The sequence below is a fragment of the Buteo buteo genome, chromosome 13, assembly GCF_964188355.1.
Source record: "Buteo buteo chromosome 13, bButBut1.hap1.1, whole genome shotgun sequence".
Classification (NCBI taxonomy): Eukaryota; Metazoa; Chordata; class Aves; order Accipitriformes; family Accipitridae; genus Buteo; species Buteo buteo.
In genome coordinates, this window is record NC_134183.1 from 17,394,899 (window position 1) to 17,422,218 (window position 27,320).

At 51.8% G+C, this 27,320-nt stretch overlaps 1 protein-coding gene across 2 annotated transcripts in view; it reads left to right on the plus strand.

Moving 5' to 3' along the window:
* The first annotated feature begins 3,560 nt into the window (after positions 1 to 3,560).
* SEPTIN9 (septin 9) overlaps positions 3,561 to 27,320 on the plus strand; it is a 105,759-nt gene continuing 81,999 nt past the window's right edge. Inside the window, exon 1 of one of the 2 annotated variants that reach the window (XM_075044907.1) lies at positions 3,561 to 4,066. In XM_075044907.1, coding sequence (XP_074901008.1) covers positions 4,045 to 4,066 — 22 coding nt within the window. In that variant the 5' untranslated portion in view covers positions 3,561 to 4,044. Of the gene's footprint in view, positions 4,067 to 4,102; positions 4,518 to 27,320 lie in introns of those variants that run through there. The other variant, XM_075044905.1, reaches the window with a different exon arrangement.

Consider the following 27,320-nt stretch of genomic DNA (forward strand, 5'->3'; position numbering starts at 1 on the left):
CTCGGGGCAGGAGGGGAGATGCGCTGCTGCTGGTTTAGCAATGCCCTGCTGCAACTGTCATACATGCTTCTGGGTCGTGACGAAACCTGTGTCCTGGGCATGGTCTTTGGCTTGGGAAAAGTAATAACTCAGGAGGATCTGTGTTTCCCCATGTTGAACAAATGCAGCTTTTCATAAGAAATAATCAGGGAGGGTCAAAATAGTGCTTGGCAGCAGATGTGGAGCAGCCAAGAGCTGCAGTCCAGGGCAGGGCAGCTCCGTGTCTGCCCAGCTGGGGAGGGGGATGGAAGAGTGGGAAGGAAAAGAAAAAATAACTGGCAAAGAGCAGGACAGCAACATTCAGAGGATAAGTACCTTCCTTGAAAAGAGGGGGATCTCCTTGGGTTTTGTTTGGTGTGGAGTTTTTTTGTTTGTTTGGGTTTTTTTTTCAAATGAAAAGGAGAATTTTAGCTGGCGTTTTCTTTCTTCCCCATCCTCAAGGCTCATATAAATGTAAATGAAAGGTTCTTGGAGCAAACAGTCAGCAGAGGCTCAGATATTGTCATCTGCTGGCTGGGTCCAGCCTGGGGATAAATGGCATAGAGGGAATATAATGGAGTAACGCTTGATTGCACTGTTTGAGTTTGGACCTGTATTTCCTCATGTGAAAATGCTTCACTGAACATAATTTGGTTTAGGTGTGCTCTGCTCTGCCGCTCTGTCTTCTCCCTCTGTACTCTCTTCCCAGCTCGCCAGCGCTGCAGATAGCTGAGCTTGTGAAAGAACCAGTTGAATCCCCATTTTTCCTGCCTCTTCAGGCCCTGGAGGTTTTTGGCTGCTCTGGCTGCTTCCCTGCACCTTTGTCAATGCAGTTGGAACCTCTGATCCCTGCACGGACTTGCAGGGTTCATCCTTTCCAGCTCGCTCAGCAGTAGGGCTGGGGTTACAAGGTGATACCTGGCTGTTTTGCAAAAAGCCTGGTAGAAGTGGCCAGCTGTGACTATGGGACTGCATTTATGAACTAGGGAGAAAAGAAAATAACTCTTCTGTTGGATGACATGCCACGGGGACATAATCACAGCATAAACCTAGAGAGGCAGACAAGGAATTGCAAATGGGATCTGCCTGAATACCTGCAGGCATCTGTACCACAGTGGCCGCTGCTGTGGCTGGTGACAGTGTCAATAGTCCTAAATCCCCTCCTGGCTGCCTGCCCACTGATGTCCTGGGCTCTGTGGCATATCCATGGTTGGGGGTGAACTTGTGCTGTCTTCACAGCACCTTCCCTGCTTATCTACATGTTCGTGCACAACAAGCAGTTTATTGCTTAGCAAAGGGCTTGGGCGTTGCTGGGCTAGCCTCGGGAAGGTGTGAGAGAGATAAAATTCAAACTGAGCCTGGAGCAGGGTTTGGTTTACTTTCTTTCTTGTGATTTCCTTCCTCGCTTTCTCTGCACCTGGCAGTGCTTCCTGCTGGCTGCCACCCGTGGTAATGTTTAAACCTGCGAGGTGGGGCGAGGGAAAGCGTGCACCCTTGTGCCAGCTTCGGCAAGTGCCGGGCAGCAGTGGAACAAGGCTCCTGCTTTGTTTCAGCTTCTTGTTTGGGTTTATCTTTATGGCAGATAGTGGTGGTTTCCTAAAAGTTGCTCCTGCTTCTTCCCTCTCCTTGTGGCTTTGCCAAAAGAAAGCCCTGAGGGGCCTTATACCCCCAAAATACAGCACCAGCCAGGGGAGAGTCTTTTCTGTCCCCTTCCCAAATCCTAGATGTGCTTGACTTCCCCCCAACCCTTTTAACAGTAGTATTAGAAAATGCAATGTATATTATCTTTCTCTATATAGATTTGTACAATGCACAGACCACCAAATACCCAAATACCTGGGTCTTGGTGGATTAAAGTCACATGTGTGCTGCCCCTATCCCTTCTTCCTTTCCATTCACCTTCTTCCTTTCTTGATACTTCCCCTGAGCTTTTCCCTTCCTCTCCAGCGTGAGGAACTTGGCAATGAGGGCTGCTCAGTGGAGGCAGTGGAGTGGATTTTGTGCTGCATGGGGCTGAGCAGCTCCCCTGGGTCCTCGCTTTGTGTTCGGCACCTTCGAGGTCTCGGGCAGGAAACGTGGTTTCAGACTGTTCATGGGAAAACATTGCTTATTGTCCCCTCTCTAATGCCTTAGGCACTGGCAGCAGGAACATGCAGGGCTTTAATAGCAAATAGTGAGTGAACAGGAATCTAAACCTCCCTGCCCAGGGAATAACCTGCTGGGGATTAGAGAGAAACTTCCGTAAAGAATGGGCCATCCTGGGGCTGCCTCCCACCAGCTTTCTGCTATCTGATGTGCAGTGGTTGATGCTGGCCTGACCCCACTGCTTGACATTAGCTGAGTTCCTCCCTCTGGTGTGGTGACAGCGATACTCCATCAGCTGCTGTTTGGGGGAAACACACATTATTGAAAAGCAATGTAGGTTCAGGCTGTCTAAAGGTCCCAGCAGTGCCTGTAATACCTGGAGTCTTTCCCTGGAAGTTTATTCATCCAGCCAGGAAACAATTTATCCTTCTGCCCATGCTAGGGGGGGAAACGTCAGGCTCTGTCACAGCTATGACACTTGTGATTTCCCACGTGAACTGTGAAGATTTTGGGGCAAAAAACGTCACGTGTACCGTCCTGAGCATGTGAGGGTTCTGCCAGCACACCTGGCCTGCGTAGCAGCTGTGCCTTCCCTGCCGGCATCTGCCATCCCTGCCTCCAGGCTGCCGGAGGAATGCCTTGTTTGCCAGCTCTGGGAAGGGAGGCTGTGCCCTTGCATCTGGCTGGGTGACTCAGGCTCCGCACGATCAATAGGAACCGGTAGCAGATGACACGGGGGGGTCGCATGGGGCAGTTTGGGCAGCGCTGTGCCCGCAGGCAGTGTCTCGGCAGAGGTGCTAACGCGGCATCCCCGTTGCCTGCCCTGGCCGCCGGCCAAGTGGAAGCTTCTGAGCAGACCAGCCCATCGCTGCAGCCGTGCATCCCTCCATCCCAGCCGGGGAGAGGAGGATCTGGTGGCGGGCTCCGCAGGGCTGCTCTGCTCCCTCTGCACCCCTGCGCCCTGCCTGGGCATCACTGGGAAGGAAAACTGCTCTTGAATCCCACCTCCGCTCCGCCGTGGGACCAAGAAGACCGAGAACTTCTGCCCAGGGCAGAGACTTTCACTATCGCTTTCGGGCTGGCTGCAGAAATCCTCCCATTATTGCCGTTTGCAGTGGGGAGCAAGGCGAAGTGGGGGCTCGGTGCCAGGGCTGGCGGCGAAGCTCTCCAGTGGGTTGCACAGGGCGAGTAAACATGTGCGGCGCTCAGGTCCTGCCTGGTAGCAGCAGCAGCAACCCATGATGCTGTGCTTGGAATGAAGTCAGCCTTCATCAGCCGAATAGTTTATGCATGAATCGAAACTTCAGACCTGGCAGGGTGGGGGAACGTGCAGGATCAGCGCTCTTTTAAAATGCTGGAGCCAAGGAAGGAGGAGGGGATAGAGGAAATAGCAGGAAAATAAGACTGGGGAAGAAGGGAGAGATTTGAGAAGCTGGATGAGTTGTTCGCTCTGTTATTGCGAGGAGCCAAGTTCCTTAAGCATCTCCTGGTGGATATCAAGAGGGAGCTGTAGAGGCTGGAGCTTTCCCCTGGACACTCGCATGCTGTAGCTTTAAGACTGTTTCACAGAGGACTCGGGATTTCCAGTTTTCCTGCGCCTGGTGGAGTATTTCAGGGAGTTACAGGATTTTTCGGGTCATGCACCCCCTTTTCCTTTTTTCTTCCTCCTTTCTCTTCCTCTCTTACTCTTCCATTTCATTTCAAAGAGACAAAGCTACTTTAGTTTGGAGCACAAACATATGATCAGCACATGGAAATGTGGTAATTTGGATGCATTCATGATTGCAACAGATTGAAGAAATTAGACCAGACAAAGAGCTTTTTTTGGAAGAGGAGGAGGAGGAGGCAAGGCAAGGAGGGAGGGAGAGTGGGGGAAAGAAGGGGACGCCACCGAAAAAAGGGACGGCCGTGACACGCGGATGCTAAATATATCCTGTAGTAATGGAGAGGGACCGGATTTCAGGTAGGCTATTGATCTTTTAATATATTATATTCTGCCTGTGCCCTCTTACCTTTCCAGCAGCTTCTGCACTTTAAGAAGAGAAACAGCCACGCTCCGAGTGGATTTCAGCCGATTCCTTTATTTATTTCTTTTTTTTTGCAACGCTTCCTTTCTGCATTTCTCTTTTTTTTCTTTTTTTTTTTTTCCCCCATCCTCCTGAGCCCTCTAGACAGAAGGTGGTTCCAGCAGAAGGCGGGGGGGGGGGGGGTGGCGAAGGGGGAAGCAGGGGGGAAAAAGAAACTGCTTTCTAGGTCTGGATTTCATTTGAGTCTCTCGCTCCCCCCTCCTCTGCTCCCATGTGCCGCACGGCGCGGGGGGATGAATGCTGAGCCTGTTAGCTCAGAGCTGCAAGCCGGGAAGAGGGAGGAAAATAGCCGAGCTCTTGGCATGGAGACGCGTTTCTGCTCTGAAGGTTGGCTCCTGAGTTTGTGTGTGTGTGTTGTGGTTGAGCTTTCCCTGCTTGCCAAAGTATCTTCCCCCAGCTTTTGCCCTCCCATCCTGCCTGGCTGGCTGGGCAGGAGCTGCCTGCGTGTCCGGCGGCTGTTGCTTGTGCGATGCCAGTGCCGGTGGTCGGCGGCCCGGCGTGTGCTTCACCTTGCTGGCCATGTGTGGGGGTGTTTGGGTGGGGAGGAGGATGGGGGGGGGGGTAAGCGAAGGAATGAATAACTTCATTTAATTCCTCAGCTTCCCTGCAAATTCTACCTAATGGTGCGTGCCTGAGCGGTTCCAAAAACTGTTCCCGGTTACATCCAGCTGTCGGGGAGCAGCGTGGCAGCGAGCTGCTTCTGGGACGGCCGCGACTGTAACTGTTTGCAGGGAGAGGGGACAGGTGGTGTGGCATCACCCACAAGGCTTGCTCTCCACGCGCACGAGTGGGACACGGCCGGCATCAAAGAGGGAGAGCGAGGGAGGGGTTGTCTGCGCCAAAATCGGCAGCCCCGGTGTGCTGCAGCCCAATGGTGGGTCTTGTGGTATGGCACAGCTTGCCCTCCTCCGGCATGGCAGCCCCGGAGAGGCACGAGGCCTCTTCTCCTGGGCGTTCCCAGCTGGCTGCTGGGCACTGGCGCTGGGAGGGAAACCACAGGGATGAGAGGAAACGCTCAAGCCAGGGTGGAGCGAAACTGTGGCCAGGGAAAGCTGCTCCCATGGCTGGCCCGTACCAGACCCGCTGGGCCCTGTCCGAGGACGTGCTGAGAGCACCCGGTGCCCCTGGACGAGGACTTACCTGCAGGAGCATCCTCCGCTCCCCACTGCCTCTGGAGAGCGCAGATGGCACCTTCCCGTCCCTCTCTCCATCTCTCTTGCTTGTGCTTTCTCCTCTGGTTTGAGCCACTTCAAAGCATTCCTGAGAGCTGCTCATAACTCAGAGCCTGGTGGGTGTTTCAGCAGCGCAGGGCGTTTGGGCTGGAGAGCCTCTGCTGCTGCGTGCGGGCCTCTGCTAGGCAGGGACGGTTTGGTCCCACTGCGGTTTGGCCTTTTGCATCTCCTGTCACACCCTCGCTGGGTCCCTTCCCTCCACGCAGAGGCGGTGGGGGGCTTTGCAAAGGGTGGTTGGTGAGAAAGGGGACTCCCTAGTGATGCGATCTGGGGGTCTTTGTTCCAGAAAAGCCTCCAAGGTGGGTTTTTTTCTCAGCCTTGAGCTGCACATTGTGTTCAGCTGCTGCGAGGAGCCCAGAGCCCTTGTGCTCGGGCTGGCTGTCACCCGCTCCCAGGGTGTGCAGCACCCAGGGACCCCATGGGCAGGAAGACCCTGGGCTGGTGTCTTTGTGCAAAGAGGCAAGAGCTCTTGCTAACCCCTGGCAGCACGTTTGCAAAACGCTGATGTCCGAGCACGTACATGTTTCACTGACCTCTGCTGGAACGGGCTTTTCTGTGGGTGGTTCAGATGCGGCTGAGCTGCGGGCAGGGAGGCAGGCGGCAGGCAGGGCACGTGGGCGTGCTCGGTGGCCTGGGCCAGGCTTAAGTAAGCGTGGTCTGTGCCTTCACCTAAGGCGGTTGTGCCTGGGGGCTTGGTGTGGGATGATAAACACGGCTGCTCTATGCTCGCTCAAGCACGAGTGTGCTGCGTGGGACCCCAGAGCCGTGCAGGCCATCTCGGTAGTGTTTCTGAATATGCAGCTCCAGCGTGAAATATGGGATGGGGGAATAGATGAGCCGAAGGGCTGGTCTTGGGTCTTCTCCGCAGGTCCCTGCTTGGAGGGGTCAGCGCAAGCAGGGAAAGCTGCTCAGCCATGGCAGTGTCAGAGGGAATGCTAAACCTGTGCACAGGGACAGAGCAAACCTGTGCTCAAGGAGATTCTGGGCACAAAAGTGACAATATCACCAGGTCATACAGTTGGCTCCCAGGTCTGTGGCACAGCACGGATTCGCAGGGTGAGCTGCTCGGCTCATGCTGGTCCTGCCGCTGCCAGCATGCGAGCGGGCTGTGCCAGCCGATGTGCTCCGAGGGTCTCACGGGGCCGTGGGCTCCGGCAGTGCCATGCTGGTGGAGGAGAGGTGCAGGGAGCAGAGCTCAGCCTGTCCTGGGCTCCCCCCGGGCTGTGGCCATGCAGGCAGTGCTCCTGGTGCGGGCAGCGGGACAGCTGGGGCTTGGCTTTAGTGACTAACCAAAAGATGACTCAGATGAAAGCAGATCTGTGCAGCGCTGGGGGCTGCATCCCAGGCACTGTTCTGGCCCTAAACATGCTTTTAATTAATAGTCTGCTGTGGGTGGGAATAGCTGACTCCTGAGCTGAGTGTGGGGCTGCTGGATGGGGCAAGGGCCCCCCAGGGCGGGTGGGAATTGGGCCTGGCCTCTTCTTTGAGGGCTTCTTTCCCACAGCTGCTGGAGCTTGGCATGTCCTGCGGGGTCTCCTCTGCCCAGGGAGAGCTCAAGCTTTCTTGCACGCAGTGGTGTCCCCTATCCAGGATCCCATCTCCCCCATGCTTCAGGGGAAGGCATTCAAGGTGCGAGGTGATGCTGTAGGTCTGTGCCTGGGTCGCTGCCAGCTCCAGGGTAGCGAGGGTCTTCCTCGGTCTCTGTGACAAGGCACCAGTCTCGGGTGGTGCCTGTGGGTGCCCGTATAAGAAACACAATCTCATATAACCTGCTAGTCCCTTTTAATCTGGTTAAACTCTCTCTCATACAATTCCACAAGCTAATACTGCCTGAAAAGCCTTAGCTCTAAATTAATTGGTTTCCAGGCATCCTTCTCCAATGCTTTTGGGGCCAGGGAGCTGTGCTCTGGGGCTGCTCTGTTCTTCACATCTGCCCCTTCTCTCTGCCTTGTCAGATTGTGTTGGTGGCAACAGCCTGGAGATGGCTCTCCTGTCTTTCGCTAGCAGATGGCTCTTTTGACTAGTCCAGATCTTTCTATGAAGCCTTAATCTTTAATGCCATGGGCCCTCTTACTTCTTCTTAAATGAAAAGCAAGGGCCTGCGGCACCCCAAGCGGTGGGGTTTTGGTGACTGCGATGGTGGGGTGGCAGGATGGGTGCAACCGTGATGAGAAAAGAGGTCTGAGCTCCCAGGTAAATTAGTAATGTCACTTTTGAAATTGCACTGTGAAAACTCATTTTAAGAGTTAACAAATGATGAGGAGGAGGTGATTGTAACACCTGACTGCAATGAGTGGCATATGTTAGGCAGGGCCCAGTAGCAGGCAGCTGAGCGTGCTGTAGGTGCATGTAATCTGCTGAACTCCAGAAAGAAGGGTGAACTCTTTATTAACCCATTGGTGATCATTCTTAATCTTTCAGTTACATATCCACTATGGATATGTTTGTGTGTGCGTATTCGTACAGAGTTTAACATGGTTTTATACATCATACTATGCACCTAAATGATCCAAGCAGCAAGGAGACGGCCCCTATTTGCAGCATGTGGCTTGCAGAGGCTGTGCAGGCAGCACTTCTCAGACTAAATGCAACAAGACAGCATCTTCAGTGGTCCTCAGAGCCACACGGGAAGCACCATGTGCCTGGACTGAGCAGCAGAAAAGGAAAGTAGTGACCCTGTATGTGAATGCTGGGGGTGTGAAGCTTTGTTGGGAGGGAATGTGCTTGTTTCTTTTTTTTTTTTTTAAATAAAAGTTAATCTATACAATGCGTGTAGCAGGGCAGAGGTGTTGGGGTTGCTTCTGATCACCCTAGCTATCTTTTCTGTTCTCAGGTTTCTTGGTGTCCCTGTTATTCCTAGGAAATAGCAGATAAAAGCCTGACACGTTTCTTTTTAGTGGTCTTCTAACTATACACCTTCTTTTACCAAATGTTTTTCTTTTTCCTCTGACTTGCAGCACGTCGCACATGTGGGACACCAGCTCAGGCATTTACAGTCTGGATGGTTCTACCTCCTGTTAGATCCCACTGCATTCATCCAGCCCTGGCACCCAGGGACACCTTCCTGCCTGTCCTGCCTTTGCTGGTGGCTGTTGGTCTGCCCTTAGCCCTCCCTTCTGCTGCCAGTGTCCTGCCACTCGTGTCCCTGCCTGGTGCTGACCCCCATGGTTTGCCGCAGTGTGCGATGCCCTGTCCCCCGAGGCTGTGGGCTTGCATGCTATGCACTGTAAAAACTACCTGCAGCTTTTTTCGCCCAAGTTTTTTGTTCAAGCACTTCATCCCAGATGTTCTGTAGTAACCTGTTGTGACTGTGGGTTTCGGCTCATTTACTAGTAGGTCCATGCAGGCCCTCTCTCAGGGAAGGGTTTGCGTTTCATGAGGCTGCGGAGTTGCCTCTGCAGACAGTTGTGTTCGCAGCATGCTCCGTGCTGCTCCCAGCCCACTCTTGGCTGCCTGCTCCTGCCTGGCCAGCGGATGCATTCCCGCAGTTGTCTGAGGCATGTCAAGGTATAAAGTATTATCCATTTCCTGATGTCTGCTCTTAAATCTGCTGGAATTTCTGCTCATCTCCATTAAATACAATCCCATTGTGGGGCACAACTCATCTCTCGCCTGACAGCACAGGTAATGCTTCTCGACACCGCTCTGTTGAACTTGGCTAACCCCAGGGCAGGAGCTCCTTTGCTGCCTGCCCTCCTGCTTCGTGCTTTGCTGGATGACTCGGAGCCTCCCAGCAGAGCGATTCCCATGCTGCTGTGGCAAGGGAGGACATTTCTCATGCAAGTCAGGGCGCTTCCAAGGTCCAGCATACCATAAGGCTGAGTAGGAGCAAGTACGTAGTTAGGGAAGTATGTCTGGGTCAACACATGTCTTTAGTTGCCTTAATGATCTCAGAAGCACAATATCTGTGTCCTGTTGGCTTCTCTATGCGGTACTTGCAGCTGTAACTAATGGACAGAATAATTTGTTAGAGAGCAGCGATGCCTCATGCTGTGTATTGTAGTCGGGCTCAGGGCTCTGCAACCAGACCCTGGCATCATACGGGCAGTAGGGAAGGTCCTGATGGGGGCAGCGAGTCCCATTTTAGGAGCAGTCTTATACCTGAGAAAATTTAGGTGAAATTTCTTGCTCTGCCCCAGATTTTCTGTAAGTCATTGGGAAAAGGTATTTGTGCTCCTATTACCCTTTGATTTTGGGTGTTTGGGTCTCTGTGCTGAAGCTCTTTGTAGGCAAAGGAGGGATTGTAGCAGTGCCTGCCTGCGTGGAGGAGCTCAGAAGTGCAGCTGGAAACTCCAAGCTGTTCTTACACTGCAGCAAAGGGAGTCATGAGTCTCTAAAGTGGGCATGTGCATGGGGTCTGAAGCTGTTCCACAGAGACTACTAGTGCTTGATGGCTACTCTGAACAGCTGATGGAGACAGCATCCATTACATATATGCTTAACCAATATGCATGGACAATGACCCCTTTATACTGAGTTTCTTGGGCTGTGCCCACTACTTTTTCTCAATGGTTTCTGTTTGCAAGGGCAGCTTCCCTCCTAAGTACCAACCCTGAGAATTAATGTCCCCATGGTCATCTCTGTGTGGGATACGGCACCCCCTCTGCCTCTCCTCTAGCACTTCAGGCTGCTGTTACATTTATTTGTCCTGTGCTAGCACCCGGGTACTGCATCCCCACCACAGGAAATCTGTGAGCCCTTGCTGCTGGATGGAGCTGCTGTTTGAGTGGCAGGTGAAGTGAAATAGCCCGTCAGTGTAACGTTCAAAAGAGCGATGGGATACTGATGCTGAGAGTGTTGTTAGAGACTTATAAACAGCTCTGTTTTGTGGCTTGGGGAGAACGGGAATGATTTTACAGGTAAATAAAATGCATTAGTTTTACAAGCAATAATCACGCAATAAACCTGAAAGTGTGTTTTTTTCATAGAATCAAAACAGCCCAAGTTGGAAGGGACCTCAAAAGATCACCTGGTCCAGCCATTCATGGGAAAGAGAGCCTAGATGTGATTGGACATGGTGCTAGGTAATCTCATCTTGAAAACCTCTAGCAGTGGGGACTCTACCATGTCCCTGGGAAGGTTGTTCCAGTGATTGATTGTTCTCACTGTAAAAAATGTCTTTCTTGTATGAAAATTAAGATTTTTTTAAAAATCTTTTTTCCTTGGCCTGCTCTATGTCCATGTGAAGTTGGTGCAACATAAACAGGTCTGTATTAATTTTGTGATTACATCATTACCAGATAACTTATAAACTAAAGCAGTCACTCTTGGAGCAAATTCTGGTTTCCAGTGAAGCCAATCTGGGGAGTGATAAGCATGATTGCTTGGATGCAGGTTTTGTGGGGGAGCCTGCCATTAGCTCTGCAACGTCTCCAGGCTGCAGCTTTGACCATGAACTGGCAGGAAGTTTGTAGCTTGAGGCTGCAGGAATAAAGGTTTGTTTGCATGTCACTCCTGGCTGTCTGATCTGGAAAATTAAACTATATCATCAAGACAACCAAGTTTGATCTCTGGCACACTGGAGTAGAGAAATACTAGTATTTTGGTTCTTTTGTTGTCTGAAATGTTGATTCTTCAAAATCCCATTGGGTTTGGAGAAGTGGGGTCAAGGCATAGAAGTGTGGGCACCCTCAAGTGAGGCTGCTAATGAAGGTATTGGTCCATATAGTCAGAAATGACTCTCTCCCTGACTGCCCCCATGCTGGGCTCTCCCTCTGTGACTTCCCAACTTGGGGCAGCATCTGTATATGCCTGTGGCACCCCCTTGCTGGCAGCCCACCCTCTGCCAGCTGGCACTGCTTGCCTGCATGTAACACACTCTCCTTTCCTTCCAGATGCTGCTTTTTTTATTAGTTTCACATGCTGCTGCTTTCCAGGGCTACGTACTTCAAGCTCTTAGTCATGGTGCCGGAGCAGGGGCTTTGCTGACGTAGGCAAGACCTTGCTGATGAGGAGGGAGGCTGACATGGGTGTTTTGGGGCTGGGGGCATGTGCTCGGTAGGTGCTGGGTGTTTTCTGAGCACTTGATCCCTTGCAGTGGCAGGGAGCACCAGGCCTGCCCAGCATACACAGGATGGAGGAACTCACAGTGGCTGAGCATCCCTGATGAAGCCAGAGCCTTTGTCAAGGGTGATGTGTGTTTGGGTCCATCTGGGTGGTTTAGAGGGACAAATGGAAAGAGTTAAAATCCTGAATGCTTGGCAGGGATGCTTGCTTTGAGGGACACTTGGGAAGCTGGAAGACAGCTCCTGGGGAGTCAAATGGTGTGAAACTGCAGGTTGGGAAGCCTGGATCAGGACTTGGACCCAGGCTTTGAGCCCAGGGCCCCTTTCTGCTTTACCATCAGACTGGTGAGAGCAGTCATGTTGGGCAGGGCCACACAGCGGTGTGGGTAAGGCTGCTTTTGGTGCCTGGGTCTGGGATTTTGTCCTTGTGCCACTGACTTCTGGAGCTACAGCAAGTCACAGGCTCTCCACATTTCGCTGTCTCTGAGATGTTTGCTTGGACTTTGAGGTTTGGGCATGTCCCTCTTTGAGCTCAGGGGAACAGCCTGGTCCTGTGTGAGGGTCTTTATCTCTGCACCTTCCTCAGAAGCACCTGGTGCTGACCAGCCCATGAGCTGTTGTACCAGCTGGTCCCTGTCTCTACCCAGGCTATAAGCAAAGAGCTTTCAAGATCCTCTCATCTAAGTGGTGCTGGAAGTATAGAGCATCGTACTGCTGGTACCCTGCTGCCTGGCTTGGTGGGAATCTGGACTTGGGAGGCTCGTCCCAGACCATGGTGATGCTTTCTCCTGCCCAGGAGTGTTTTGTGTGGACCGCTCCATTACTGCTGTTGCTGTGACAGTGCTGTAGGGACCCTGGCTCTGGTCAGAGTTTTTGGGTGATGACTGCTGTGAGTGTACCTGGAGAGAAGGTCCTGATGACTTGTACAGAGACATAGTGGATTGCCTGGGGCTGCACAAATGATCAGCCTCAGATCTCCCACTTCCCAGTCCAGAGACCCGTTTCCTTGACTACACTGCCTGTAAAGGAGAGAGAAGAGACTTTTTGAACTGCTTCAGCTGGCCTTTGCAAACTTATACCCTGTAAAGAGCGCTCCAGAAACTCCTTGCTGCTTTTTTAGCACATATGTGGAAGGGATCCCTACCTAAGAAGCGTCTTGGTTGGCTTCACCAACCACCTGAATGCCTCCAAGAAGTACGTACCTGCTGGGGCCAGATGACTGAGGTCCCTGGTCTGACTTTGCAAGATCCCAGGGGGGTTATCCCACATTTCAAGTAAGGTTATCAGCAGCTATGTCCCAGCAATCTTGGTCCCTGGTTTCCAGTGGGCTAAGGGTGGATATCGTCATCCCCAGAGGCTTCAGTCTTGCATCTTTTTGAGTCACAACTCAAAGCAACTCATCCCCAGGGGTGCATCGAGGCTGGGAACAGGGGTGCCCGTGGGCCAGGCGGGGATAACCTACCCCCAGCAGCTCCTGTGACCCCCGGTCCCGTGGACAGGGCAGGGAACGCGGACCCTGGGGAAGCGGCGATGCTGGGATGCGCACCCTGCTCCTCGCTGCGGGGCGGGAGGGGGCCTGTCCGCCGGCACCCACCCCAGGCAGGAGATGCTCTGGGTGCTGCCTCTTTCCCTGCCAAACCCCAGCTCCCGGGGGCTGGAGCCGGCCGGGCCGGGGCCGTTAGATGGCGGTGTCCGCTTCCCCGCCGGCTGCCGGGGCGGAGCGGAGCCTCCGGTGGGGATCGGGGGTTGGGAGACCGGAGGGGGCTGCCGGCCTCTCCCCCTGCTCCAAACCTCTGCCCGCGATCGCATCGCTCATCCCCTGCCGGGGGCTTGCGGGTCCCCCGGGAGCTCCCTGCGGCCGCCGGCTTGGATTTCACCTCCGAAAGCGAGTGCAGTTGTGTTCGGCTGTAAAAAAGGCAAATAGCTGCTGAGGGTTACAGGAGAGGACAGTAAATTCTGATACGTGCGTATATGGAGGGATTTTATTCAGCGAAAATAGATAGATAGTTCTCACTACGTTGCTAAAAGCATCTGCGTGCCCCTCTCCTAAACAGATCTGCTTTTTGGCACAGCTTTTATTTACCAATGAGTTGGGATTTAAGCTGCGCCAGGAGGGAATGCTCTCCTGGCAATTAGAAGCTGGGCTCTTGGAGTCCTTTTCCTGCTCTTCCACTAAATCGCTCTGTATCCTTGCGTAAATCATTTAACACGTGTGCTCTAACTTCCTATATGGAAAATGAGGTAGATACTTTCCGCTTTTCATAGGCACTTCAGGATCCTCTGCTAGACAGCTGCGAGGGATTTGTCATGATAAAGCTGGGAATTTGACCCCTTTGAGATGTCAGCACCCCCGTGCAGGGCTGGGATGAGGCTCCCTATGGGGTGGAGGCGATGGCTGGTGCTAACCTGAGATGTGGAGCTGGGGAGTAGCTGAACGTCAGGCTGGAGACGCGAATCATACTCACTGGATCCATCTCTGCTAAGGAGCATGGGCCAAAGAGCAAGAATATGGGATTTATTCCCAGGCTGTGACGTCCGTCCCTTGGTCACCACAGGCATGGTAAGTGCAGGCAGAGCTTCCTTTGGAGGAACTCTGGTGCTGAGCAGTGCAAAATCACCTGCCAGTGCCATGTTCACAGCTAGAGCACCACCAAACACAAGCTTATGTGTCTCTTCTTTTCTGCTCCACTCATCAACAAGAGCCATCTGACTGTCCTCCGTTCACCAGGGACATGGAAGGGCACATAAACCCACTTGTCCTTCCCTGCTGTCTTCTGCTGGTGATGTTCCCCTGAAGTCTTTAAACATTGTCCCCTCTCCCCCTGGAGATGATGATCTCCTGGTATGGGCCTGCCATTTCCCCGAATTTGTCCCCTGATTCCCCTCCCCAACCCTAAAGAATTTAGCAATTTTGCTTTATTGCTTTCCTTCTCCCTTGTGGCTTCTCTTGGCTTCGTGAGGTCAATGGCACTTGGAGCGACAAGGCTGGAGCTGCCACTCCAGAAACACTCACCAGGAAGGCTTGTGTCTAAGTAAGCATTCACTGTTTTGTCAGGGTAGAGGCAAAGCAGGCAACCTTGAGAGCAGGTGAACTGTTGGGCTAGGAAGGGGTAGACTTCAGTACCTAAAATGTTTACCATTTCTTTCCTCTCTCGCATTTTTCACTCCATTCAAGTGGAGAACTGATCAAACCCAACTTCAGCTGCCTAAAAAGAGCTGGTTGACATCTGTATTGACAGCTGCTCTCCAGGGAGGGGGACCCTGTTGGAAACTGCCATGGTTGGTGAGCAGTTGGTTGGTTGTGTTTTGGGGTGGTGTTTTTTTTCCAGAAAACGTGAAAAATTCCCAGTGGGTGGAGGGGGAAAGTGAACTATGGAAATTGTGTGTCTCATGGTCTCAGTTGAAACACACCCTGGGGAAGGCATATCCTCCATAAGAGGAACAGCAGTGTTGGCCACAAACCAGGAAACCCTTCCCTCCCCGCTCCCCTGTGCAGCAAGAGCTAGGTGCTGGAGGCAGCATTTCCATCCCAAAAGGCTGTTCCTGGTTCCTCGTCTCGTACCTCTTCACCCCTTGGGATACCCAGTGGAGTGGCCTGCTTAAGTGCAGGTTGTTCTCCAGGGCTCTTGCCCCTTTGCTCATCAGTTTTTTCCAGCAGACTAGTTTTACTGGTGGTGCTGGGCTCTGTACTTGGGCTATTCACTGGTTGTGCTATGAGAATATGAGGAATGTTGCTGAGTCCTGAGCAATGCCGTCAGTGTTGGCTGAGGTACATGGTTTGGATGCCTGGTCCCAGCCTTGCTCCAAAATGATAGGGCAAGAAGTATGTCATGGCATTGGTCTTCACTTGGCGCAGATGCACACGTGCACCCAGGGCTGTACAGAAGCTGGGGTGCTAAAACTGGCCTTTTATCTCATAGCTGATCTCCAAATTGGTTAAGACCCACCTCTGGTGTCCTCTACTCACTTTTGTTGCCACTCCACAGCCCCCTTGCCATCTCCAGGCTACTCAGAGAGTGGGCCCTTTGTCTGCAGCTGGAGAGGAAACTTGATCTTGCCCTGTACAAAGGCGAGAAGGGGACAACCAGCAGTGCAGGGGACCGAAGGGTGGAGGAAGGGGATGTGCAACAGCGGCTGCTGCAGAGGTGATTTAGTCATAGGGGCTGAAGGGCTGTGAGGCAACTGTGTGGATGGGAGTGCTGCAGACCTGGGGGAAGAAAAAATGGAGTATTTTGAAGAAAAGGACCTGAGAGGCAGAAGGAGAGGTATTGGGAGGGCTTTGCAGCAGCAGGGGTGGGGACTCAGTCTGAGCTCTCCCTTTCTTGGCTTGATGCCTTCCTCCCCCTTCTCTCACTGCGTATGGTGTTTCCTCTTGCAGGCCAGCAGAGACCCTGACACCGCTCCATCTCTGGTAAAGCTCAGGCTTGCCTGCTTGCCTGAGCTTTGCTCATCTGCCAGACCCTGTGCATAGCAAGAGGAGGTTTGTTTTGCTGCTGGTTACCCACAGAGTGATACAGATCCCTCTGTGAATCTAAACAACGGGCAGACAGCATGGCCCCCACTTTTCTGAAACCCTTTTTTGAAAGGGTACATCGTACAGCACTAAGTAGCCACCTAAACCGAGTAACTTATTCCTTTTCTTTGATAAACTCACTCTTGTACAAGGCTGCATGTTGTCTCGGTGGCTGCCAGTGCCCTGTTTCTGGTGGGAGCCCCTCTGTGCCCGGCAGCAGCGAGCAGCGAGCATTGCACGGCATAAATCATGGGAAATCCGGTTCTCTGTCGGACGTACTGTTCAAAGGCACCTTGGTTGCGCTCAGGACATTCTGCTGACAGATTTTCCCATTAAATAAAAAGTGCTAGCTGTTGACATACAAATGTATCCGAAGTGTAGGCTTTTACCATCCAATTTCACTGCTGCTGGCTTAAAATCCAGAGGGCATGATAGTGTAAAACCAAAGGGGCAGAGGTTGTCTGAACTTTGGCAGAAGTTCACGTTGTGTTTTGAGTTGAAATTCAGGTTGCTGCTTCTTCCAGCTACAACGATACCTGCATCCCTTCAGGAGCCAATGCATGTCCAGCGGGAAGGACCGGCAGAAGCAGGACTGTTCCCTAATTGCCTCTGTCCATCTGGGAGAAGCCATTTGAGTTAACTGAACTGTCTCTCACGCTTCCTTTTCTGCTTAAACAGTAAATAGGAATTGCATTAAACCACATAGGTCAGCAGTGGCTGTGGGATGTATGGAGTGTGGTAATATGTGTGAGGATGGCTAAGATGATGCGTGAGGCTTGGAGGCATCACCTCCATCCAAAACACATGTACATCTTCTGTTCCTACCTCTGCCTGTCCGAAGTCCTCAACTCCTGGTGACTGTCACGTGTTTCCCTCCAATTCCTTTAGATCTTGGCTCCCAGGTCCCTGACTTGCCTCCTCATTGCCTTTTGGATCGTTTAAGTATTTTTCTTGACTTTAGGAAAGTGAATTAATGTCAAGGGCTGCCAATATCTGTAAAGCTGCTTTCTGAGGCAGACTGCTGCTCGCAAATGAGATTTTTTTTTAAAGCAGATATGTCAGATCCATCATCAAAATAACCCATCAAAAATAGCCCCTTCACAGACCTCTCATTCATATTGCATGGACTTAAACAATAAAACCAGGCTGGTTTTCAGTCCTTTTCCTGGCTTTGGAAAGAAACTGCTTTAAAAAAAACAAACAACAAACCTGGTGTTTTCCAGTAGAGATGCAGAATTTGCTCTGCGGGGAGCTGCTCTCTCTCAGGAAGCGCTGGAAGTGGCCGTTTGGATTTAATGCCTTGCTCGTCAGCTGTATCTGCTGTGAACAGGAACATCTTACGCTGCAAGGACTTTGCTGTTTTCCATTAAATAGGAAGTTGCCCTTTTAGTATTAAGAGTTAAAGGCAGATTCTCAGCTGACATGGGCTGTCAGAGCTCCACCAGCTCCAGCAGCTGAAAGTGTATTCCCTCGCAATCCTGCTGCGCTTGGCGTTTTCCTAGGGTTATATAAACACCCCTGTTTTATAGATGGGGGCGGGACATGCAATCTGCAAACTGCTGACAGTCCCTTGCAAGATGCAGAGCTGTACCAGAAGCTTTGGCAGCCCTGTGACATCAGGGAGAGATGGGAGCCACCTTGGGCAGAGCAAAGCCATCAGGATCCTGCTGTGGGGTGTGTGCTGTGGCTTTGGGTCAGCCCCACACCTGCCACTGCTGAAGAAGTTGTTGGGAGCTGATTCAGACACAGCAAGAGGCTCAAGCCAGCAGGGCTGGGGTACCCACACATCAAAGGTCATCCTCAGGAGAACTTTTTCCATTGGTTCAGGATGCTGCAGGAGCTGGACCTGCACACCCGCTGCACCACGATCAGGTTTTTCTGTCTAGGAAGTTGTAGGAGTTCAGGTTTATCTCTGTACTGACAGGCAAAGGAAGATGCCACACCTCTGGGAAGTTCTGGGGTCTGGGTGGAGTGGGAAAGTGGAGAAGCAGGACGCAGGCTTTGGGGAGCTGCGTTTCATGGGCTTGCCTTGAAGCCAGGGCACTTTGAGATTTCCAGGGGCCCTGGGGAAGGAGAGTAGTGATAAATCTGAGTCATAAATAACATTCCCTTGCCCTTCTAGTGATTTCTAACACACTGTGCTTTTTTGACAACAAATGCAGCAACAGGCTGTAATCCACAGGGGCTTTTCTTGGCTCTCAAGCTGAGAAAGTGCTTGCTCCAAGTGGGCTTGGCTGCAAGGAGCTCCCAGCTCTGGGTGTGAAGGTCAGAGGGGAAAGGAAGTAAAAGCACAGATAACACATTGTAGGGCTCTTTCATTGCCAGGCTGGGAGATTTTGTTGTCCTCAAAATTGAGCTCCGGGAAGCGTGATGGGTGATGCTGTGGCTGCTCCTATGGGACCTTGCAGTGCTACAGCTCCCTCAGGAGAAATACCTAAGGGGAATGCAGACCAAATACAACCTGTAAATGCCTAACAGGTTTAACTGCTGGGGCTGGAAATTCATCCTTGGGTGACTGGTGTGGGCTGGGGGGCCCTTGTGATAGAAAGATAGACAGACATCCAGTCTCTCTTTGGATGTGGCTAGAAGATAAAGTTATCGTCATGTAAAAGATCAGGAGTGGTAACGAGATGCAAAGAGGTCCTTGTCTTTGGGATGGGAAACTTTTCAGGAAGGCCCAGACAGTGTGGAACATCTAGAACTGTGTCTGGCTTGGGATGTTTCTCCCTGGAAGATACCAAGTTCATCCCCTGCTAACTATCCTTCTTCTGCGTAATGTCAACTCCGGTCAGACCTTCCAGGCAAACCCCTGGCTGTGCCTCGGTGTGGAGAGGCTGTGGCTGTTTCCTTATAACATGAGGGTTTTATATTGCTTTAGTCCTTTGTTGGCCTTCCTTGAGTTTTGCCAGCTCTTTATCAGCCAGAAGTTTGCTAGATGTAGAAGGAAAGCACTGTGTTCAAAATGCTTCTTCAATGCCTAGTTCAGGAAAATAAAGAGAATTGCTTGATAGTACCACTCTGCCTCTGAGTAACGTGCATCACTAAGGGCGTGCAGAGGGAGCCTGCCTCAGTCTCAGGACAGGGATGGGTTGTCTTCACATTCTCAAGTCTGCAGATGCTCAACATATCTGGCATGTGAGAACTGGGCTGGACTATTTGCCTTCTTTAGCAACTGGAAGCAATCCAGCCTGCCAGTTCCTGCAAAGCTCATCCTGTGGTTTAGTGGATAATACTGATCCTTGTTCAACTTCCACGCTTTTGTGCCTTGCAAGCGGGTAGGGAAGACTTTGCAGACCTTGTACTGTGCTGGGATCCCAGTTCATTGCTGTGGAAGGCAGCATGAATATTCATTATGCTGTGGAGTGCTTGCTCCATAGTTTAATAAAATGTTTATTATTACACAGGAATGACCATAAAAATCGTGGCAGGCTGTAGCTGGTCAGCATGTGTAAATGATGTAGGGCGATATCAATAACTGAGGAGGAAGGGTTGTGTCTTTGAACTCAGCGAAGTGTCTTCACAAGTGCACTTACAGGAGTTTGACTTCTGCTGACGTTGTCTCCTTTTCTGCCAGGATGAATGTTTGGTGTCTATGTTCTTGTGCAGTTATGAAGCTGACTGTAGTCAATGCATGGTTGACTGAGCTCAGAGACCAGGAGCTACACAAACCTGCATTTTCTCAAGCAATCAGTAAAGCTGCTGAGCAATGCAAATCGAAGTGACAGCCAAATCAAGACAGATCCGTTGAAGATGAGCATTCCGGCTTTATTCTGGGACTGCACCAACGTGACTAAAAGTGAATCCAAGTGTCTCAAACCTAATGTTATCCTCAGCAGACCGAGGATGATCTGATGCTGTTGCTGGTGTGTTCGTATCTCAGCTAATGAGCAACTTGGCATGGTTGGTGAGGTTGTTCCTTGTCCACAGAGCAGAGTTGGGACAGCCCCTCTCAGAGAGGTGCAGAGGGGCCATGGTGCAGGGGGGTCTCTGTGAGCAAGATGTGATGCTGGCTTTTGGTGCTAGGATGTCTCCCTGCCTCTCTGCGCTGAGAGACAGCAGGGAACAGGTATGTCCCCTGGATAGGGTGGAGAAATGGGTTTTCATGTCCAAGAGTTTGTTTCAAGGGACCTCATCAAAGCTGCAAAACACTGAAGCTTTTAGCCACATCTGATGTGAGGGTGCTGTACCCGTGCAACACCACTGGTCTCCATCTGTGTATTAAACTCTGTGTTTAATGAAGACAGGAGGGAGGTTTCACCAAAGAGCAGGACATCACAGAACAGAGTGGAATTTGTGAGCGAGCCCTGCGATTCTGCCTGTGCTCCCACCTCACCTAAATCCGTGGATATATAGAAGATAGATGAGGTGAGCAGATTTTGGTATGAATGTGGCTGGCAGCAGACACAGATCATGGATTAAACATGTGCATTGCAAGAAAGGGGCTTTCTTGAGGCAGACAGAGAGGCCTGCTGTTGCCGTGCAGCCCTATTCATCTCCAGCTCTGATGCTAACATCATTATCAATGTGTTTATATGAAGCTTGGCTGCAAAATGGCTCATCGTCCTCAAGTTTTTTCAAGCAAGTCTGTAGTTTTACTAAATACTCCTTTTATTGTGCTGCCAGCGGCTCTCCCAGAGGCCAGTAAAGGAGGTGGCCTGTTTGGCCACAGTGATATCTGGACCGGAGGTTCAATTCCCGTGTGTCTTAAATCTGTCTGCAGACTGGCAAGCAACCAAGTGGGCGCCTCTTTCTCCAAGTAATTGACTGCTTATGTGCAAATCAGCCTCTAGCTGCTTCCACAATGCCTGGCTCACCAAAGTCACACAAGAGCATGCCTCTGCCCTCATGCTTGCAAACCTTGCTGAGTACCCGGGCTGTGCAGGGAACGGTGAGGATGGAGACAGCCCAGCCCTGCTTCTGCATTGGGCCACCATCCTTGGCTCTGAGCAAGCACCCAGGCCTGCTCTGGACCATTAGCATTTCTCTGCAGTGTATGAAATAGCTGTCCATCCTCCATCTGGCAGGAAATGCTCTCCCAAGTTACAGGCAAGCGTTGTGGAGGAGACTTGTTTGGAAACCACCTACAGAAGTGGAGCTGGAGCTGCAGATGAGATGCCCCTGGCAAGGGATGTGCAGACCTGCAGCCGGAGCTGGTGGCAACAGCATGCATCCGCGGAGTGGTTAAGGGTCCTTCTTGTGGGAGGGTGTTGCTGATATGTCAAGGTACGTGTTTCCGCAGAGGAGCGCTCCCCAGGCACCTGGGCACTGGATTGAGGTAGCAGAGCAGTTTTATTTGACTCTCAGGAATGTCGTCTGGTCATTAAACCAACCAGACTAGGGGTACTGTGGTGCAAGGGGAGGCTGGGGCGAGAAGGAAGGTATGTAAAGACAGAGCTCAGGTCTGGCAGTTTATTCCCTTGTGTTAACATAAACACGGCTGTGTTGGTCTGCCCCGTGATTACTTGTCTGGGAGTAACAATCTCCCTTGAGTTTATAGACACTGCCAGTACTTGCTGAACGAGAAGGGCTGATGCTTAATGCACGTAGCGTTTTCCTCCTGTCATTCCTTTATAAGGAAAACCATTTCAGATTCTGTTTCTACCTTATTTTAACTTCTCCTAAACAAGGGCAGTTTAATTCTGTTGGTGGAACATGTAGTCCAATACTCCCTGACCTGGTGTAGCTATTACAGGCGCTAGCACTGCAAATTAAGATGAAGTATTAACAAAAAGTCAGCACGGTGAGGCTGAGCTCACCAGAGAGCATGCAAGGTGGGGTGGCGAGCTGAGACAGCCTGCCTGGAGTCTGGAAATGGGAGAAGTGGTAACGACAAGCGGGCACCGTATGAACTTCTCATTGCAGCACGGCTTGGTGTGATGGCAGTGGCCGCATCTCATTGGAAGGGGAATTTGCCCCGTTCCCCTTTTCCTGCTGGGCTTGACCGCAGGGGTTATGGGTGGAAACAGAGCACGGGCTGCGTGTGAGTGGAGACAACCCAGCCCTGTCTGTCCCTGAGAGGGAGCAGACCCAGCTCTGCTCATTCAGGACATTGGGACTCTGCAGTCCTCATTTAGAAACCAAAGCAGCAGAGTTAATTGCTCAGCAGCCTACAGCAAGATGCTTTGTACAACTGCCCAGGGAAGGGTTGTGTCCCACAGCTGATGGCAACACAGATGCTGCTGAAGTGTCTCTGAGTTTTTCCCTATGCCAGGACCCCCAAACTCAGCCCATCTCCAGGGTTTCACTGTCCTGTTTGTTGGGGGATTGCTAGTGGAGAGTTTCTCTCCCCCTCGTACTGCTTGCTGGAAATCTCCTCCTCTCCTGCCTGGCTTGGTGCCGTCTCTCTTCATGGCTGGTGCTCTGTTCCCGGCACGCTTGCAGGCCCCTTTCCCATTTAGGGCAAATGCTGGATTGCCCCTGCTTTTGGCCTGCTTGCAGCACATCTCCCAGCTGATTTCTTTTTTTTTTTTATCCTCTTTGTTTCTGGAGGCTGAAATCCCCAGTGTCCCCCCAGCTGTGTGTGCTGGCTGTGGCTCGTGCTGAGAGATGGCTCTTGGAAATCTGTGCTGGGGCAGGCGTGGATGGGGGGAAGCCCAAGTGTTGTTCTGCTCTGGATGCGGTTTGGTGTTGACAGTCTCTTCTAGCAGACAGGGTGAGCCTGAGGGTGGTGGTGACAGCGTCAGGTCCTTCCTGCAGCAATGATTTAATTTCAGCAGAAACAAGTGCCCTGCGGCAGGGAGCCTGCAGGCACGGGGCTGTGCATGGGCGAGAGCTGGGGCAAGCAGAAGCGCCTGAGCACGTGAAAGGGAGAGGAAGTCAAAGGAAATTCCCCTAAAAGCTTGCATGTTGAATCAGGTTTTTTTAATCCAGATTTTGAAATCAGCTGGGCAACTTCTGCATCTGTAGAAGAGGCTGAGTCTGTGTTAGCAGCGCTGGGTATCTGAGAGATGGTGAGGTGGGGAGCAAAGGTTGGTGTGCTGATGGGAGATCTGGTTAGAGGGGGATTGTGGTTCCCTTTGCCCTGCCCTGTTTTTCCAGCAGGACAGGCGACTGGAGTCTGAGCGCCTGGGCTGCCTCTTGTGTTTGGGGTAGATCCCTTGAACACGCAGCTCAGGGTTCCTGCTTTAGTGCTGCCCAGCACAGCTCGGCCAGCTGGGAGCCTGGAGCCTGCCTAATTGTGCTGGGATCTGGTTAGTGGGGGATTACTTTGGTTGTGTCTTTTGTGTAAGTCAAAGAGTTGTAATAAACTTTTCGAGAGGACAATTTAATAAGATGTAAAAGCCAAGGCAGACCCTGCCCTTGCTGAAGGCAGCTGGTCCCTCCTTGGGTCCAGGCTGGTCCATCTCTTTCCCCTTTGCACTCCCTGAGCCTAGCAGTTTGTTAACAGCATGGATCTTGCCTAATTTTATGTATCAGCCTGTGTTGGACCCGCCAAGCTCTCCTGGCAGCAGCAGTGCAGGCGGTGGAGCTGAGGGCATGGTTCCTCTGTCCAGACATTCACAGGGTGATGCCAGGGGCACCCAAATTTCCATCCACGTGGAGACGGGAGCATATAGCCCATGGATTTTGGTAACGATGCCTGTTCACTTGTGTACCCTCCCCATCCCTGCATGCTGGAGCTGGAGCAAAGGGGAAGCTGCCGGTGGTGCTCGGTGCTGCGTGGATGCTGACCGCCACACCTCAGCATCCCTGCTGGTGGATTTGGTGGCATTTGCCAAAGCCTTTCAAAGGAAAGGAAAATTGTGTTCATTCTTCCTCTCCTTCCTTTCCTCCTGCTCTTGTGTCCTCCTCCCGCTGTGCGGTGAGCTGCTGCGCTGTGTCCACGCTGCCCAGAGGAAGCTGAGTGGGTGTGGGGCTGCGGCTCCATCTGGGAATTGTTCTTATCAAACTGGTTTATGTCAAAAAGGAATAATAATAATAAAACATTCGATGGTAAGCAGGGGGATCAGGAGGTACAGCTGCTCCCGAGGCCTGACCTGCAGCTCATGGCACTTCCTGAGCCTTTACGGAGAGTTTTAGGGTCTTTGTGCTGCAGCAGATTTTGTTGCATGCCTGAAATATCTCAGAGGAGCAGGGAGAAACAACTGGGGGCTGGCGCAGGGAGCGCGAGCTGCTGGAAACGTCTCTCTGAGAAGCAGGGGAGAAGTATAAGAAAAGCAAGTTTCCTGCCATGAGCTGGTATATTTATGACTGGAAAGATTTGGGTTGAAAAGGTCGTGAGCAGGCGGCTGAGAGAGCAGCAGAGGCAGTGGCTGTAAGAGCTGCTTTCCCGGCTCACACCCCGCTCTGCAGCAGGGCCAGGAGGGTCCCATGGGGGTCCGGTGGTCCCATGTGATGGGAGAGGGATGGTGAGCACCGGAGGGGTGAAGGACAGTGCCAAAGGCAGCTGGGATGTGCGTGGGGACGTGGGATGGAGTGGGATTTGCGCCCGTGGGGCTGCTGTGGGGATGGGCTCGGTATGGGGAGCCCACGCTGTGCCTGCCTCCTCCCCTTGTTGTGTGGGGATGGAGTTTCCAGTCCTGCCTTGGACACCACGTGAAAATGAGACGTGCACATCTGGAAGCGGAGTGCATGCGCGTAGTGCTGCCAGTTTATTTATTCCTGCAAATTCTCCCTAATTAGGGACTGCTGGGAAGTTTGCAGTAATGGAAATGGTCTCTTTCTGAGGGGTTCAATGTTCTGGATGACCCTCGCCTCCCCTTTTTCCCCCTGCAACTACCATAAGCGTGCATGTGGTAGAAATGGAGGGGGGAGGTCTTCCCTACCTCGAGGTCCAGGCATTGCAGTTTCTTCTGGAGTCAGATGCACCCTCAGCCACGTGGGAAGGCTTTGCAATGGAAACATGCTGTGCCATGTGTGTGTTAAACTCATTAGAGGATGAGCAAGGTTTCTGAAGCCTCTCGTTTCTGTTTAAAATATCTGTGCTGTCATGCAATGTTGTTTTTTGTGCCTGTTTGGTCTTAATATTAAAATGCACTAATTAATAATTAATATTTTTAAAAATAATTAAAGTAATTAAGCCGGTTTTCTGCTTGGATCCTAAATTGCACCTCCAAGTTTCTTAGGAAAGTCTGACCTGAAACAAAATGAGAAGAACAAGGGCATGAGACTAAGTTTGTTTTAACTGCGTGAGGTTCAGGCAGATGCAGTTCCTGATCCTCTTTCCATTTCCTTCCCCTGCAAGCGTCCCCCGCCGTTTAATCAACACCAGGGAGTTGTGCTTCCCTTCCCTTCCCTTCCCAGGCACAGGGGCTGCCAGCTCTCTCCGCCGGTGCGGTGGGGCCCCCCCCCAGCCCCCCTGCCCTCCTGGGAGCACTGGGACGGCTGGGTGTGCACTTGGCTGGGGCTGGCCCGATGAGCCTGGCCCGGGCTCGGCCAGTGTTTCCCTTTCCAGGCTGTCGGCATGCACAATAACCAGAATCGCCAGCTTGGCGTGAAACACTTCAAGCTGGGCTCCAGCACCGGCATGAAGTCAATGGAGCCCACGGTGAGCTTGTCCCGTCCGTACAGATCACCGGGCAAATTGGTTGTTGGAGTTGATGAGGCTTGGAGTGCGTAGGAGGGTGTTTGTGGGGAGCAGAGCTGTGCCCTCCCAACCCAGCCATGTGCCACTGGATCTGAGCATGGTGGGTGCTAACCCACAGCATTCTTCCTGCTGGCAGGCAGTGGGACCGGGTGCCTGGTTTGAATCCCACCTTAGCACTGGTGTAAACCCAGGGTGACTTCATCGGTCCCTACAGAGGCAGGGGAGGTGTTAGGGACCATCAAGGATTTGTACACATGGGGCGCAGGAAAGACTCATCTGTGTTTTCAGATTAGCAGGGTGAGAGGATGGATATTGGTCCTCCGCTTGCCCTGCTCAGCGTAACCGCACGCGATGCATTCCCTTGTCCTGTTTGAGAACAAGCTGGTACCTACTCTGCACACTGACTTAATGGGGTTAAACCTAAGACGAAGTTAAGCCTGCATCTTCTTCACAGCTCTCTCTGCTGGAGGTGGGGGAGAAGAAGCTGCAGGGACCTTGTGTCCGTGGTTGTTCCTCCACCCGCCCAGCTCCAATGGGGCCTCTCAGCTCCAGGGCTGTCCCAGAATACCAAGTTTGCTGTTTCCCCTGTTTGTGCAGTAAACATCTGAGAAGCTGTAGGCTCGGGGACCGTCTTCTTCCCCATGTCACATTGTATTTCCTATGAGCAGCCGTGCCCTACCTTGAAACCTGTTTGGCACTTTGCCCCCTTGATTTCACAGCAGTCCTTTTATATCTCCCATCACTAGCTGTTAAAATCTTCTCATTTTCAGCTCTTATTGACCTGTTTGTACCATAACCGTGTTTGGATTTGGATTGGGGTTTTTTTTGTTCCCTTGGCAACAGTGATCTTCGCCTGCAGCAGCTGTCCCCTGTGGTGCATCTGCGTGCAACGCTTCTAGCAGTCCCATTCATCCCCTCCCCACCTTCATTTCTGCTTGTTCTTACTGATGCTGGGTAGCCAGGATGACTCAAGACGGAGCACTAGTGATTTCTGCTTTGCTGGTGAAAGTATCTAATTTACTATGTTTTAGGAGGGCGCTTGCTTTAACTGCATGGCATCGGAAGCTTGCGGTCATACTGGGACCCACCGATGAGGTGAGGTCCTTCACACTGATGTGCTTTTCATGAGCAAAGACTTTATTAAAAGCCCTTTGGGTACTGACCTTCTGCATTCTTCCAGATTTCATCCTATTTCTGTTATCCAGTCTTCAAAGTTATCTGACCCTTTCTGTGCAGTACCCTGGCTTTGCATTTGTAACAGGGGCTGTGTAGCTCTGTGGCACTAAGGGATGAGATCTGGCCATGTTTCCTTCATCAAGAAAATCAGTTAATTATCCAGAAATCTCAAATCAGCAAACCTATTTTGATTTTTTTAAACTTTTCCCATGATCTTAGTTTCCTTGCAAAGGAAAGGAAGTGTGACTAGCACTGAAGTGTGGCCGTCCTCGCTTTTATTTCCTACTCCTTTGGAAGCAGGAAGAGCTTGAAGTCTTGGGAAAGAGCCTTTTTTGGTGACAGTTCCTGCGTAATCAGCAGGGCTGGAATCATGCCGTCATCTACATGAAAGCATGGGCAGAGGTGATGGGAACTGCGCCTCCACTTTTCCTTCCAGAGTTCCCCCCTGTCCCCAGCCAGTAACACTGGCACTTCCCAAGGAGCCGGGGTCTGGATTTGGCACTGCTCACCACCGCAGCCACATCTGGTCCTACGACTTCCCAGCTCGCTGTCTCTGAGTGGTGGCTGTTACATGCCTCAGTTTCCCCACCTGTGTTATGGAGATCATTGCACCTCTTCCTGGTGGATTTGGAAGCAGAAATGTTTTTTCGGGCAGAAGCACAAGAATTCAGAAGGTGC